The 15,902-nt window shown below is 44.1% G+C and overlaps 2 protein-coding genes across 13 annotated transcripts in view; one reads left to right on the plus strand and one right to left on the minus strand.

The window, feature by feature from the left end:
* The window catches only part of LOC306648285 (zinc finger protein 320-like), a 182,013-nt gene that overhangs the window by 59,025 nt on the left and 107,086 nt on the right, over positions 1-15,902 (plus strand). The window lies entirely within an intron of this gene.
* The window catches only part of LOC306648249 (uncharacterized protein), a 74,635-nt gene continuing 71,989 nt past the window's right edge, over positions 13,257-15,902 (minus strand). For all 12 annotated transcript variants that reach the window (XM_079118202.1, XM_079118205.1, XM_079118204.1 and 9 more), the window contains one exon: positions 13,257-15,787. In XM_079118202.1, the coding sequence (XP_078974328.1) occupies positions 14,829-15,787 (959 nt within the window). In that variant the 3' untranslated portion in view covers positions 13,257-14,828. The remainder of the gene's footprint in view (positions 15,788-15,902) is intronic.

Here is a 15,902-nt window from a genome sequence, read left to right on the forward strand (position 1 = left end):
ATGCCCCCTGGGCCCTTGCTGCCTGAATCACCTTGGCCCTCCCCCTGCCCATGGCTTCTCACTTAATGTAAAACCAGGCCTAGTCACATAGGCAGGAAGGAGAGATAAGGGGGAGAGAACTGGAGAACAAAAGAGAATTTAACCTATAAAAGATGTAGGGTGCGCTCACTTCTTGGGACTTTAGAACATCAGCCATGGCCCCCTTCTCCCTGCTGGGAGAAGTCTGTATTATTACCTTTAAGTAAAACCTGCTTAATATGCTTGCCTTGGCATGCTTCTCTAGTGTTCAATCTTCAACATTAGAAGGAGCAGAACTCGTCACCGGTAAATGGTGGTATCATTACCATAGAACTCTGATGGTCTCAGGACCGGTACAACCACTGGCTTCATTAACTTGCACCATGCCCAGAGCCAGAGAAAATTTCCTGCTCAAGAAATCACCCTCAGATCACCATGATGTGCTGCAGCAGTCAGAATGAGGTTTCCCTTCCACAGACATCCCACAGAAACCCTACATCCACGTGCCCCACAGCTGTGGACAAACACAAGTGCTGAGACAGCACCACTCTGGAGAAGTCTCAGTGGAGGGGAGAGGGCACCAGTGATTAATGATCCTGGTCAGCTGCAGCCCAATCTACTTTCCACCCCAGTCTAGGGAGGGTCACCAGGGAGCTGCACTCAGAGATCCCACAGTTGCAGAAAGCAACAAAGTTTTATGTGGCCAGAAAGAAGGTCTTGTTGAGGGGAACAGGCACATAGCACCCCACAGCAGTCAGTGCAAAAGCCCTGAGTCCTGCATCCTGCACAGTACCCAACAGAGACAGCACCAGACACAGCATAAAACCCTCTAAGCATGCAGGCTTGGGCCCCTGGACTCTCAACAGTACCAATTAGTGAGAAATCCAAAGGAACAAGGAAGAAGCACTTTTGGCTCAGCACCCCTAAGGTGCTCCACAGGTCTGATTCCCAGAGTTGCCATTTATCTCAATTCTCATTCAGACACACAGACTCATGGAAGGAAATTTCTGAGGATAACCGCAAGCAGCCAGTAGAGAACTCCACACTTACACAGTGACACTCACAGTCTTACAAAGGGGCTTCCAGAGGAGCACCTAATCTGCAGCAGCCACCACCCCATGAGCATGGATACGAGCCCACTTACCTATGACAGGGCTGTACATTCCAGGCAGGGCTGCAGGCCCACACCCCCAAGAGCTCACCCAGTACCACCTTAAACACACTATAATACCTGTACTTCTGACTGAAAAACCCACAAAGCTTGAAATATATGTGGTAAAGCCCACAGTGCATTTGAAAGTGCTGGATACATGGAACTTTTCTTCAGGAGGCAACACGAGACTACACCCCCGAATAGGAACTGATCTGGACTCTAAGTCACAGGTAGGTGCAGGTGCATAGTGACACTTCTCAGGGCTGAAGGGAGTGCTAGTCTTCAACCTCTGGAATCTCAGCACACAGGCGATCCGGTGTGTAGCCACAGTAGATGTGCAGATGGCAGAGTCCTAGCAGGAACACCAAGTACCAAGAGTACTTGGTACAGGAGTACCAAGACTCAGGACAGGGACAGACTGGTATTCCACCTTTGCTGATGCAGCCTGGCAGCAGGAGGGAGCCGTGACCATGGGAGACACCAGAGAGAAACAGTAAAGAGGAAGAGCAGTGCTTTGTGAGCCTCCGGAGGGCTTTTCTTAAAAGCAGGTCCACATTCTCATTCTCTAAGCTCAAGAACCTTGAGTTTCTACTTCACTCCAAAGGACCCAGCAGCTAGGTGAGCAGGAGCTGACGTCATAGCACAAAGTTTCCATTAATTATCCAGAACTCACATCAAAACAAACAAACAAAAGTCATAAGGCATAAGACAGATGGAGGAGGAATGTTTACTCTAGGCAAAGAGAAAGAATTAATACCTGGTCAACAGCTTCTTCAAAAAGTGCCCTCACACTTGCTTCAGGTAGGAGTTCAGTCTCTGACCTTGATCCAACCCCCACGTGCACCATGACAGTCCTCAGGCATGCAGCAAGCTCACCAAGGTCTACCTCACAATGACTCAGGCCACAAAGCAAGCACCAGCAGGCTAGTGCAAATACATGAATGCATGTGTAAAAATCACCATTCCCATATGATACAACCATATGTATTTGTGCTACAGAGTTGATTGGATAGAATGAATATACAAAAGATAATTGTGCAAAAATTTTCAATTTGTATGTTTTTCATAAGATTAGGGGGTTTACTATTGTGTATGCAGGCAAAACAGAACCTGGATGCACTGCAGTCTTGACTCAGGAACAGAAAGGGTGACAGCTGGGAAACACCCAGAGACTATTGCAGTCGGGATTGTAAACAAAAGCAAAACTAGCATGAAAGATGTAGGAAATTGTGTAAGAGGAGACAAAGGAGCTCACGAAGACTAGGATGGATTTGGTGGCTCTTGACTCAGGGCAGGACATGAAGTTGCTGCTCTTTTGGACGTGCTGCATTCTCTCCTTTTGCCTGTACAGGAAGAACACCAAGGAGCTGCTGGCCCACAGCATGAGCCCCTCTCTCCCCCACAGAATCAGGAAATGATACCAATGCTGCAAACAGTGAGCCTGCGGTTATGTCAGGCTGAACAGCAGAACAGTATCCAAAGTCCTTAAGCTTGGTCATGGTTGTGTTGCTCCATTTTCCAGTCATATATATAAGATAATATTTATTAGCATATAGAGGATGCAGCTCAGGGACATGGAGGAGATAATGTACTTGAGAGACTCTAATCTCTGCCCAGCTGGATTCATTGGGGCTGATGGTGAGGGCCTGTAAGACACTCAGGATGCACATGGTTACAAGGGACACACCCTTGACAAAACCAAAAAAATAGAAAAGCAGCTAGCATCCAAAATCACTGAGAAAACATTCGAATGTAAGTCTGGGGAACTCCTACACAGAATAGCTAACAAACTGGTCACGATCAAGTGACGAAGATTCAAGTCTTCTGGCCTTACCAAGAACCAGTGCAGGAAAGGACCACGTAATGGAAGAGAAGACAGGAAATGCCCAGAGCTGCAGCCACAGTCTGTGACAGGAAGATGATTCCTACAGCCACATCACTGACTGCCATCTTGTCAATTCCCTGCTGTCCCAGCCAGAGGGTCCCACAGGGGAACAGAAGGCTGAGGCTACACTTGTCCTGAAAACCAAAACCCAGCATTGCCCACTCTCCAGAGTTTCCATGATGAATATTTACTTCTTGTTTCTTATTTGGAAGCTGTTGATAAAAGGTTTTTATGAATATATAAAACAAGAAATAATGAATAAATGCCTGCGGTGATGGCCGCACATGGTGACTACTTGAAACTTCACAATATGAGGCAGGCATGCAGATGACTTTTCATGTGAGAAGAACTTGGACACACTCTGGTAAAGTGCCTGTCTATCACATATTCTCATTAAGGGCAGAGAGGGGTCTAGAAACTGGCTGAGTGGAAACAATATAGTGAAGCCCCAGGCTGCCCTAAAACCTACCTATCTGGGTTCTTGAAATAATCCAATTCTGTGTTTACTTTTGCTTTTCAACATATGCCATCTTATAAACTAGAGGTATTGTATAACTTCTTCCTATAATGGGATTGCATTCACATGTATTATCAATTATGAGAGAACATTTAGATATTGCAATAGCTGCAGATGCACTGAGGGAGTTGTAGCATTGCAGGCACCTGTCCCATGGTGAGTTATGTGCAATGAGACAGGACTGGCTCCACTTCTGGAGAGCTAACCCATGACTCACATGGCTGTGTATTAGGAACAGAGTGCAATGACTCCTATCACAGGAGCTGGTCACAATCACATGCCACGTCCTAAGCCTTGGGGCACAAAGCACCAACATGTGATAGAGGAGGATATGGTAGAACCAAATTATTGCTGGATTCCTGTGATACATTTGTGGGTTGATTAATACCTGAGTTAAGTGAAATTGTTAGCGAGAACCAATATTGGTAAGTGATATTGCAATAAGAGTGATATGCACAACTTGCATATGTACAGGATGAAATCATAAGTATTTAAAAAATGAGAGTAGATTTTCAGTTGTGATTCAGAAGTAGACATTTACTAGATTTTATTCTTTACGACAGATTTAAGTTCACAGAAAAATGGAGAAGGTGAAGAGATTGCCCATGTGCCCTCTCCTTACCCTAAGTCTGCTCCATGATCTTTCCTTAGCCAGATGGTACATTAGCTACCACAAGGAGAATATTTTCAAAGGAAAGCATGATAGTCATCTCAGCAGTGATTGTGGAAAATCTGTCAGAATTATGATCACTTTTCCACACATGTTCCTTACTACTCTAAGGGTGAAGTAGCCTCACCATAAGCATGAACCACGGATGGCTTCAGGCTTGGTACATTACTGTCTCCATTAACTGCACCACACCCTAGGTTAGAAAACACTTTCTGCTCAAACACTCAACATCAGATCACTGTCTACACAGGACAAGAGGGTTCATGTAAGCTCTTCCTACTCCCTACAACAAGCATGGAGAGATTGTAACTCCAGGTCTAGAAACCCTGAAGATGTAGGCTAGGATTCCTGTCATGGAGGCTGAACTGCAGACTGATCCTTCTCATTTTTAAACTTGTTAGGGCACTGTAGTCACTATTACTGTTGAGATTCGTTTTGACATGATCACACATGCATGGAATACACGTGCTCCACTTCAGTCCCCATAAGCTCCCTTTTCCTCCACTCCTTCCTTCTCATCCTCCTCATTCTACTGGTTTCCTCATTTTTATTCATAGCGTTTTATTGAGGGCTTTACAGATATATGGAAAAGAACAATCTATGTGGTGTATGCACATAAAACCTCCTCCTCATGCACACTGAAAACCAAGTTCATTTTCACTAGGATTAAACCACAGCGACCACTGTCAGTGAGGATCACGTTGAGTCAATACAGAGCCACCATGCTCTGGCACTGAGGCAGGGACCCCATTTACCTTTACTACCTAGAGCCCAGTCATCAGCAACTCTTCCACTGCCCATGTGGCTCAGGGTTCAATCCACATCCCTATTCTCATGTGATCACTTGCCCAGGCTCCTGACATGGCTTTACTCTCACAGATGCTGCTTTCAGAATGACATCAATTATTCACAGGCTCTTTCTCTTTGCCAGGATGGTGATCTCAGTGTAGAGGCCTCTAGCCCAGGACATGTGATGTCGGGAAGCAGCAGGTCCTGAGATAGGGGTGTGTGGCTCTGTGCCCTCACTTCCCATCAGACCTGCACTTAGCACTGTGCCTGTAGCAGCAATGGGCTTGCAGGCTTGGGGAGCTGAGGACACTGCTAGAAACTTTCTCCCCAGGTGACACTTACCAAACCAATTATAGATTCTTGTTGGCATCTCTAGGGGAACACTGGAGTGTTTCGGGATCTTCTTTCTTATTTATGATCCCTGGAGGCAGACTGGGTCTCACACAGATGTGGCAGGAAATACTGAGGTCTATCAGGTGAAGGACTGGCAGTGAGCTATGCGTGTCCCACTGTATTCCTTGCTTCCCTGAGAAGTTTTCTAAATATAGTTGCTTCCCATTCTTCCATTTCTTAAGCAACACCATCATTTAAGGTATTAGCAGATGAATGGAATGAGACAAAGTATCTGGGAAGCATTCTTAAGCCTACACACATGTACACACACACACACACACAAAGAATGTAATGCTAATGATTCACCTTGAAGTCACTGGACTCACCTGCACAAATAAGAGTCAATTATCTTGGAATCATTTGCACAACTCAATGACAGTGTCTAAATTTTATAGGAAAATATACTTTACCACTTTTGACTGTCATCAGTAACTGAAAAGAGACACTACTCATAGAAGAAACAGAAAGCTCTAGAAGGATCCCACATGAATGAAACCGTGAACCAGACTTGTCGGATATCTTGGTTTTCATGGGTATCCTAAAGTTAGCAGTGAAAAATAGGCAAATTAGATTGAGTACAAATGGGATTGTTAGAGAAGACATCTGATTAATTGACAGTTAAGAAAACATCAAATGCTAAATACAAATTCAAGCACTCTAGGCTTCTTTTCCATATTTGGTGCATTGAACATGTTCTTATATAGTGCTGGCAAATGAGAAAACAGTTTAAGATTTCTTTGTTTCTGGGTCTTCACTAAAGTCAGCTCACTAACAGTTAAGACTCCGACCAATGTCTATCCCTATCTGTAAGGAGTACAGAGGGTTCCAGCTGTGCTTTGATTAAAGTTTTGTAAAATGCATCAAGTGTTTTAGCTTGTACAAAGGAGTCAAACTATGGAACCAGCCAAAGTGTCCATCAACAGATGAAAGGATAAAGAAAGTGTGGTGTATGCACAATGGAGATTCATTCAGGCATAAAAATTAATGAAATTATATCATCGCAGGAAAATGGATAGCACTTGAGACCATTATATTAAGTGAAATAAGCCAAATTCAGAAGAGGGTCTTTGGCTTTCTCTCATAGATGGAAGTAGAGAAAAAATGGAAAAGAAAGGTGGGGGGCAGTAATCTCATAAAAAGTGAAAGAAACTTATAGAGGAAAGGGACCAGGGGAGGGAGAAGAGGGAGATAGACATGGTCACTGGGCCTGACTGAAGTTAAGATGGCCAAAAACTTTATGATTGTGAGGAAACACGTTAATAGATGGAAGATCCATAAACATCTTCAATACCACTACACACCAAGTGGATCTCCCACACCGGCCCTGAACACTACACCAGAGGGCAGCACAAAACATGACTCATAAAACACATGATCTATCAAAATGTATAAACGCATTCTACTGTCATGTACAACTGATTACAACAAATGAATGAGAAAAATTAAAATTAAAAAAATTCACAAGCAACATCTACATGATGTTCCAGAGATTATGTCACAAATATTAAAATTTAGTTTTAGAAGCTTGAAAGCACCTGAATGTTCTTCCTGTGCACACTGGAATCAATACAGAAGTCAAGGAAGAAGAAAAATTAACACCTCCAAATATGGTGAAATAAAACACCTCGTTATTAAACATTCAATGGTAACAACAGGAAAAAGATTCAGAAAATATCTGGAACAAAAGCAAAATGAAAATGAATATAACAAAATCTATGCAGTGCTGTAAAGAACAAAACAAAAGGAGGACACTCGGGTAGTGAAACTTTACAAGGACAAAGAAACCCAGGTCAACTAACTACACACCTCACGGGGAAAAGAGCCAACTGAGGACAACAGAAGCAAAAGCAAGGAAAAAGGGAGCTCTAGAGCAGAGAAGTGGTGTAGAGGATGGAACACCCGCCACACAGCAGGCTCACCTTTGAAAATGTCAGCACCAATGACAGAGGATCTCCAGGACTCTGCCCAGTGGCACCTCCTGTTGGTTTCCCTGCCAAGGTGCACAGTAGGATGGAATCTCAGTGGATAGGAGAGGGGCTGAGAAAGGCCCAGGAAGGTGCAGACACACCTGTCAGACAGGAGGCTGCAGTCACCTGAGGCCAGCAGCTCCCTGGACCAGTACTGCAGAAGGTGAAGCCAGAATTAAAGGCAGGCAGTTAGTGTGGGATAGATAATAGGGTTGAATGGAGAAAATGGATGCTGATCTGAACCTGGGACGTTGGAGACCACCCCTGGGAGAAGGAATGTCAGTGTCTCCAGAGGGCTTTGATCACCAAGATTACCTGTTTATACTACCCTCCCAAATGTTGCAGACAGGGAGTTGATAATTCATGCCCCCTGGTCTGCTACCTGCCTGGATCACTCCATTTGGCCCTTCCCCCTGCCCATCTGATTCCCACTTTTGGTGACCACCAGCATCTCCTGGGCCTAGTCAGGGTGGCAGGAAGGAGAAAGATAGGTGGAGAGAGAGCAAGAGAACAAAGGAAACTTTAGTCTATTAAAGAGGCAGGACCATCTTGGGATACCAGAATACCTGCCATGGCCTCCTTCTGCCTCCAGGAGAAGTCTGTGTTACTACCTTTAAATAAAATCTGCTTCATATGCTTGCCTCAGTATGCGTCTCTAATGTTCAAACTTCAACATTCAGGGAGTAGAACTTGTCACCAATGGTATCAAAGAGGGGCTGGGGAGATAGCTCAGTCGGTAGAGTGCTTGCCTTGCAAGCACAAAGCCTTGGGTTCGATCCCCAGTGCCGCAAAAAAAAAATAAAAAATAAATAAATAAATAAAAACCAATGGATCAAAGGGTCTCAGGATCACCTGAGAACATCACTTTACCTCAGTGACAGCCATCCCTGTCTCCTTTTCTATCCTCTTGCTCCTCAGGGCTGCTTCCAAAGGTAACATAGGTCTTTAGAAGTCAGTCCTGGGTGCTGGAGACATACCTTTAAGGTTCAGAATAAACACACTCCCTTGCTGTGCCACAACACACACACACAGGGAGGACCTCAGCATAGGGAAGATCATTGGTTCATCCCTGGCTGCCCACCACAACAAGAAGACCCAGGCACAGTAAACTCCTGCAGGAAGGCCCACAGGAGACTTCTGACTCCTTTCTTTGGAACTCATTTCTTTGCTGGTGAAGCCCACACACAGGCTGCAGCAGTGGAGATCTGGACAGCACTCAGCTCCCCTTCAGAGACAGCCTGGCCCTGACCAAACTGAACCACAGCATGGTCCCCTTCATGTCTCCTGGGATCTCAGGCTAATCTTAGCCTTCAGGGTGGAGGACGCAGCTCCAGGAACTAAATGCTGCACACAGAGGAGAATTAGCCATAAGTATTTTAAAGCCCGGACACCAGCCTGACTCCATCGATGGAGTGTCCAGAGAGTGGACAGACTTACAGTGAAATGCCTCAGCACTCTCACGGAACAGGGTAGAACTGTTGGGGGCTGTGCCATGTTGGCGGCGCCAGGATGGCGCCTGATCAGACATAATTGACATAAGCACACTCAGGTGATTTTCTCGTCCATGCACACAATGTATGTGCATGTGTTCTCGAGCACCAATTGCCTGCTCGAGCGTCTCGCCTAATCTTTGCGTAAGAGGCGTGGCCCTGCTCTCCCCGTCCTGGAGGTGATATAAGTGTAGGCGGAGCGAGACAGACAAGCAGCAGCCATTACCAGAAAAGCTAGTAGAAGAAGACACACGTGGAGCAGCAGCCAGAGGGAAAAACACGCTACAGCAGCCATTAGCAGAAGAAAAGCAGTAGCAGAAGACACGCCATAGCAGCCATTAGAAGCAACCAGAGGGAAAGGCACGTGGCGCAGCAGTAGCCGGAGAAGAAGATATGCCACAGCAGCCTTAGAAGCAACCAGAGGGAAAGACACACGGCGCAGCAGTAGCCAGAGAAGAAGACACGCCATAGCAGCCATTAGAAGCAACCAGAGGGAAAGACATGCAGCGCAGCAGTAGCCAGAGAAGACACGCCATAGCAGCCATTAGAAGCAACCAGAGGGAAAGGCACATGGCGCAGCAGTAGCCAGAGAAGAAGATACGACACAGCAGCCATTAGAAGCAGCCAGAGGGAAAAACACAGCAACAAGTAGGGGCAGCTGTGGAAGGCAGATTGCGGAACGGAGAACTGAGACGCATCACTAGGGGACCTTAGGTAGACACACCCTTAGTTCACAGGATGCAGGACTTTAAGGCATGGCAGGCCTCTCTCCTTCTAAGCTCTAAGAAAAGCCTGTCTTTCTTTCAAAGTTTCTCTCTTAAGCAAAATTTCTTTCTTTCTGATAAGCGGGGTCTCTCTCTCTCTCCTCTCAAAGCAAGTAAACCTCATTTCCTCTATCCTCTATAAACAAACAAGAAAGCAGTGCACCAAAGAGAAAGATAGAAGTGCCTCAGTTTCCACTCCACCACCCATAAGATCCGTGCAAGTTGTTGCTGCAGGCGGTGACAAATATCCATGGATTTTGGAACTGCAAAGAGCCAGCGACATAGAACACCTACCAGAAGTCAAGGATCATGCCACCCCACCCATGCCCTTCCACCATGAGGAGATCATCATGGGCATTGCCTCTGGCCCAAAGCAAGGCAGCTAGCCAACCATGTCATCATGGGCATTGCCTCTGGCCCAAAGCAAGGCAGCTAGCCAACCATGCGCTGGAACCCATGAGTCTGAAACTGAGTTAAAATAAATCTTTCATCCTTTTTCTCAGGTATTTTGTCATAGCAACAAAAAACTGACTAACACAATAATCTGGCAAAATTGTTTAATCCTATTTATTGTCTATAGAACATTTCCAAACAATAATTTTCATGGAACTTCCATAAAAATGGGAGGTAATCTGTCTAAACAGTATTTAGAAACATTTTCAACATACTGTAGAATACAAACTACATGTGCATCGGGAAATATAGTATATTATTGGCATACAAAAGTTGTAAGTTACTCCATGACAACTGAGAGGCTAGGAGTATCAGGAATGAACACTCAGGGTTGTGCTTAGCTGACCCATTCTGATGTTTACCATTGACACTGCTCAAGTCTCACTACTCCCTTTCTGTTGTGCCCATCTGGCAAGCTGATGATAAACCCTAACTGGCCCCTTCTTTTCACAGCAGCTGGGAATTCTGATGACCAGGTTCCCTCACCAGCACCACCCAGGACCCCCCTCACATGAGACAGTCACTTGTGGACAAGTGTAGGAAGTCCACCCTGCTTCCCAGGAAGGCCCCCTCATGCTGTGAGCCTTCTGTGATCACTTCAGCATATAGCACCATCATTCCTGAGAAACCAACAATCTGGGTGGGGTTCAATCCTGAACTGGGAGTGGTGCAAATTAGCAAAAATGTTAGGGACAAATACATGAGTTTCTAGTTTTTTTTACAAGAAAAATTCCATTGAGGATGTTCATTGTGAACGGGAAACTCATGAACGTTAATCTTTCAGGAAGTCTCACAAGCACTTCAAGGACAAAAGTGTATTTTTATCCTTATTCATTGGATTTTCTTATATTTCACATTCTTACTGTAGTTCAATTTTCACTTCATGTGAATTACGGTGCATTCTATGCATGCAAATTTCACTCAAAATGTATCACAAATCTCATGTAATGAAATTTACTCTCCTTTTTACAATAGTAGATTAATGATTTCCTTTCAACAACAATCATGTCCTCTCTTCATTGGCACAGAAGAAAGAGGCATTTAGAAACATGACACAGGGCATGTTCCTGAACAGTGAAGGCAGGAGATCGGAATGAAACTACACTGTGTATTCTCATTATACATAGTAAGGATCCTAGTTAGACTGCAAAGAGGACAGATAACACAGCATTTCTAGCAGGGATCGTGTAAGTGGTAGAAAGAAAAATAAATGTGAACAGGAACAATCACTCTATGAAGGGAAATACCAAGCATTCCCAGATGGATACATGAAGGGGAGAAAATCAGTGTCGTGTGTATAGTGAGAGGAACACGAATGTCATCTGACCCTGCCAGGGACTCTGCATGAGCAGGAACCCCAACCTCCAGAGTGGCAGCAGTACCACCTGGGACTGGCCACAGATCGCCTCCTGTCATAAACTCTAGCTGGAACCTCACACCCTTCTCTCCAACTACCATTGTGTACACATGGCTTCTCCAGATGCTGGTAAAGTTCACAGGCTGACAGCTCACACAGAGATGCCAGCTCATCATCCAGCACCATCTCAGCCCTCTCAAATATGTGCAGGGGTGAGCAGGCCCTCCTCCGTCACTGTAGTGCTCCTACTGACTCCTGGTTATCACCTCCATGTCATGAAATCTACTTATGATAAAGCACCTTCATTTGTACCCTTCAACATTTCACTGGAATGCAAATGCAGGAAATACGCACTGTAGAATGTGCATTACGGTGATGGGGAAAAGGGTGGGAAAATACATATATGAAACAATTATTTTGACTTAAAAATAAGCCATGTAACATATTGTCTCATATCATTTTCTGAAAGTGAGATCTTATCCCTCAGGAAAAGTGTTCTTGTAAACATCTTTAATCATATGGATTTCTCATCATTTCCAAACACTTTCATTGAAGTAGTATGAACATGGATTAGGTGATTGATCTAAGCAGTATTTCTAAAGCATTTCCAAAAAACTCACTATGAAATGGGAGCTGGTTGTGTGGAAGGAGAAGGAACATGGTAAACCAGGAGCGTGAAGAAAAATGGAGCCTCCCAAACCAACAGGTGAGGAGAACCAAGAGCAAACATTCAGGGACCACAGAGCTTGACTATGATGCGGGACTGTGTACACCCATCCTCACCTTGGCCGCTCCTCTTCTCACAGGGTAAGGGGTTGTTAGAGCTGAAGTCTGAAGCAAACCCAGGTGCCCACACTACATCCTGTCACAACACAAGCCAGTCTCCATTCCCTGTCTACTTCACTTCCTCAGAAAGCCTCACTGTGTGGTCGGCACTTCAGGCTGTGGCGTCGGCACCCTTGACAAAACAACCAGAAGGTGGGTGCTGTTTAGAAAGTTCTGGTCAGGAGATCAGAAGTATGAGATAACAATCTCGTTAGGAGGATGAGAGGGCAGACCTAACAAATCCCATGATGTATGCTACGAAGTTTGGTGACATTCGTGTTGGCAAATTATTCAAGAGAACTCCAAGACAGAGGACAGAGAGAGAGGATGCTATTTTATCTTTAGTGCCCACGTTAGTACAAACCCTTACTATATTTTTATTTTTGCTTTATGGAAAAAGGTGCCTTCTATGTGTCTTACTGGGAAAACAAGGGAGGCATTTAGAAACACATTAACAATGGTGGTGTATGCTAGTAATCCCAAGGACTAGTAAGATTGAGGGTGGAGGATCTACGTTGAAGACCAGGCTGTGCAACTCAGCAAGGACCTGTCCCAAAATTGAAATAAATAAAACAAAATAACATAAATAAAGGGGATAAGAATGTCCCTCAATGTTAAGGCAGCCTTGGACTTAAATCCCAGTACTTTGGGAAGGGGAGAGGAAAAGGAAGTATGAGATACACATTCCTCAACAATGATGCAAGATCTCAGGTGTCCAGGTCCGAAGCAACACTTCTGTGGGACATTCATCCTTCCACATACTTACCTAGGGCAGAGCACACAATAACTCAGGTACTAAGCATGGTTATCTGTTCCCAGGGTTATATGTTATTCAATCTACCATGGAAGAAAAATCTGTTAGAAATCTCTTTCAACCTTAAGTAATTAATGGTGCATGATAAGTTTCCAGTATAAAGAATCCCACTGAGGCGGAACAAACCTGTGTTGTAGAAGAAACATGATTCACGATTTCAGTTTTGCGAAAACATTAAATTTTATTAGTTACTCTATGAAACCTATGGTATATTCTAAATAAATCAGAAGTAAACATAACATCAACAGGTAAAGGTGATTTCTCCACAAGAACATGATATTGTGGTTCTTTTGGTTAATCTCTTCTCACTGATACCTTTTCAATTCTGAGAATAAGATCAATTACTCACCAATTGTGCTAAACAACATCTGTGGCCATTAAATGCAGCAGGTGGCCACCATTCCCCTGCATTCTTCCTGGACATAGTCAGTCCCAAAGAACACAGTCCTCTCCTCCAGTACAAAGCCAGCGACTAAGGACCTGGAAGCCCTTCTTCAGGCAGTTGGTAGAGCATTTCTCACCTGCATCCAACAGTGGACAAGGGTGCACTGACCACAGCTATCAGGACTACCAACATCCTAATTCTACATCCTGCTCAGTCCCTTCCAAATACTCCTTGGTGCAGACACTACTGAATTCAAATAGGCAGTGTCCTCCTCCAGTGCACGGACAACAGCGATCTTCGTTTCATGAAGTAAGGCCTTGGCCCCTGTGTTCCTTTCTGGACACAGCGGTGATAAGCCTGTAAGGAAGGCACAGAACCCAAGGCGAGCAAGGCAGCTTTCCAAGTAATCTCTACAAATGAAACACTTTACAAACTGAAGGGAATTGGTGCTTTTCAAATGTCCCTGCACCTTTGATATATCATGAGTTTTAACAGGTTCTGACTTGTAATTCTTCCATAGTATGCAAGACCAGAAGCTAATCTTGGAGACACAGAGACCTTTATTCTTCCTATAAATTCTCAGACATGAAGTATTGTGTGAGATTGGGAGAAATAATGTATACACCAGTACATTTGTTAGAGTCCTTTCTATTATGGATTTGTTGATGAATGCTAAAGGATACTCTCTTGGTGAATGAACTATCCAGGGTCATGATGTCTGTCTGATTTCTCGCCAGAACAAATCTTCTAAGGACAACAAAATCACAAAAAAATTGACTAAAAAAACCCTCATTCCTTAAACTTGGATGGCTGCTCTCTGGGTCAAGTGCTCTGTTCCAGGTTTTGAGGAAAAGTCATGCACATGACTTTTGCTCAGCTTCCTCAAAGATGTCCCTCTGATGCCTACTGGATTCTGAGACCTGGAAGTCTCTGTCCTGTATGCTGTGATTTTTATAGATGCTGCTCATACTCATGATGTGGGAGTGCCACCCTCCCTGCTTGTACTCATGATATGGGGATGCCACCCTCCTTGCATTCAAGTTCTACCTCCAGCAGATCTTCTTGAATGTTGTGCAACCTGTGAACTGTGCCAGACCTTGGCACATGCAGACATATCCATGATTTCTCTCCAGCAAGGATCAACGATGTCCACTGAGATGGGAGCACTGAGGAAAGTCTTGGCCAAAATCATTATGCTTCTGTGCCTTACCTGCTGTGTACAGAAGACTGAGTGCATGCTGATGATTTTCCACCCTCAGTACATTTGTGAAGATTATCTCCAGTTGTGAATTCTCTATTGTGCAAGGTGTGAAATGTGATTGAACTCTGTCACACACTTAATAGATTTCTAAAGTTTTTCTCTAGTATGAATTCTACAATGAGTTGTAAGGTTTGATTTTTGACGGAAGACCTTTCCACATTCATTGCATTTGAAAGGTTTCTCTCCAGTGTGCAATCTCACATGATTCGTAAGGCATGATTTTAAACGGAACACCTTGCCACACTCAATGCACTTGAAAGGTTTCTCTCCAGTGTGGATACTCCGATGCTGTGTAACCTGTGCACTCTGTTTGAAGAACTTTCCACATTCATCACATTTGTAAGGTTTCTCTGCAGTGTGAATTCTACGATGACTCGTAAGGATCGATTCTTTATTGAAGACCTTGCCACACTCATTGCATTTGTATGGTTTTTCTCCAGTGTGGATTATCACATGTTGAATGAGGTATGAGTTGCGGCTAAAGACCTTTCCACACTCATTACATTTGAAAGGTTTCTCTCCAGTATGGATTCTACGATGACTTGCCAGGTGTGAAGTCTGACTGAAGCCCTTGCCACATGCATCACACTTGTAAGGTTTCTCCCCAGTGTGAACTCTCCTGTGGGTTGCTAGGTAGGACTTGTAACGGAAGACCTTGCTGCACTCATCACATCTGAAAGGCTTCTCTCCAGTGTGGATTCTCGAGTGTTGTGCAAGGTGCGAACTGTCATTGAAAACCTTGCCACACTCGTTACATTTGTACGGTTTCTCTCCAGTATGAATTATACGATGATATGTAAGTTTTGATTTTTTATTGAAGAGCTTGCCACATATATCACACATAAATTGTTTTTTGCCGGCATTAATATTCTGATGTCTAGTACAGTGTGAGCCTTGAATAAAGGATTTTTCAACCTCATTAGATTTGTGAGCTGCTGGAGGAATGTCTGTTGCTGGTTTTTGTACAAATAATAAAGAATCTTTAAAATCATGTTCATATTTATGAGAAATGTCTGCTTTGACATTACAAGGAATTCTTTGGTGGGCTGGAAGCAAAGAAATATTGAAATAAGTAAAATAAACCAGATAAAAATTAAGGATCAAATGGTTGTTCAAACATGTACAAACTAGAACAAAATAAAGCAGAAAAGCTCATTGAGG

This window comes from Sciurus vulgaris (genome assembly GCF_902686455.1).
Source record: "Sciurus vulgaris genome assembly, chromosome: 17".
Lineage (NCBI taxonomy): Eukaryota > Metazoa > Chordata > Mammalia > Rodentia > Sciuridae > Sciurus > Sciurus vulgaris.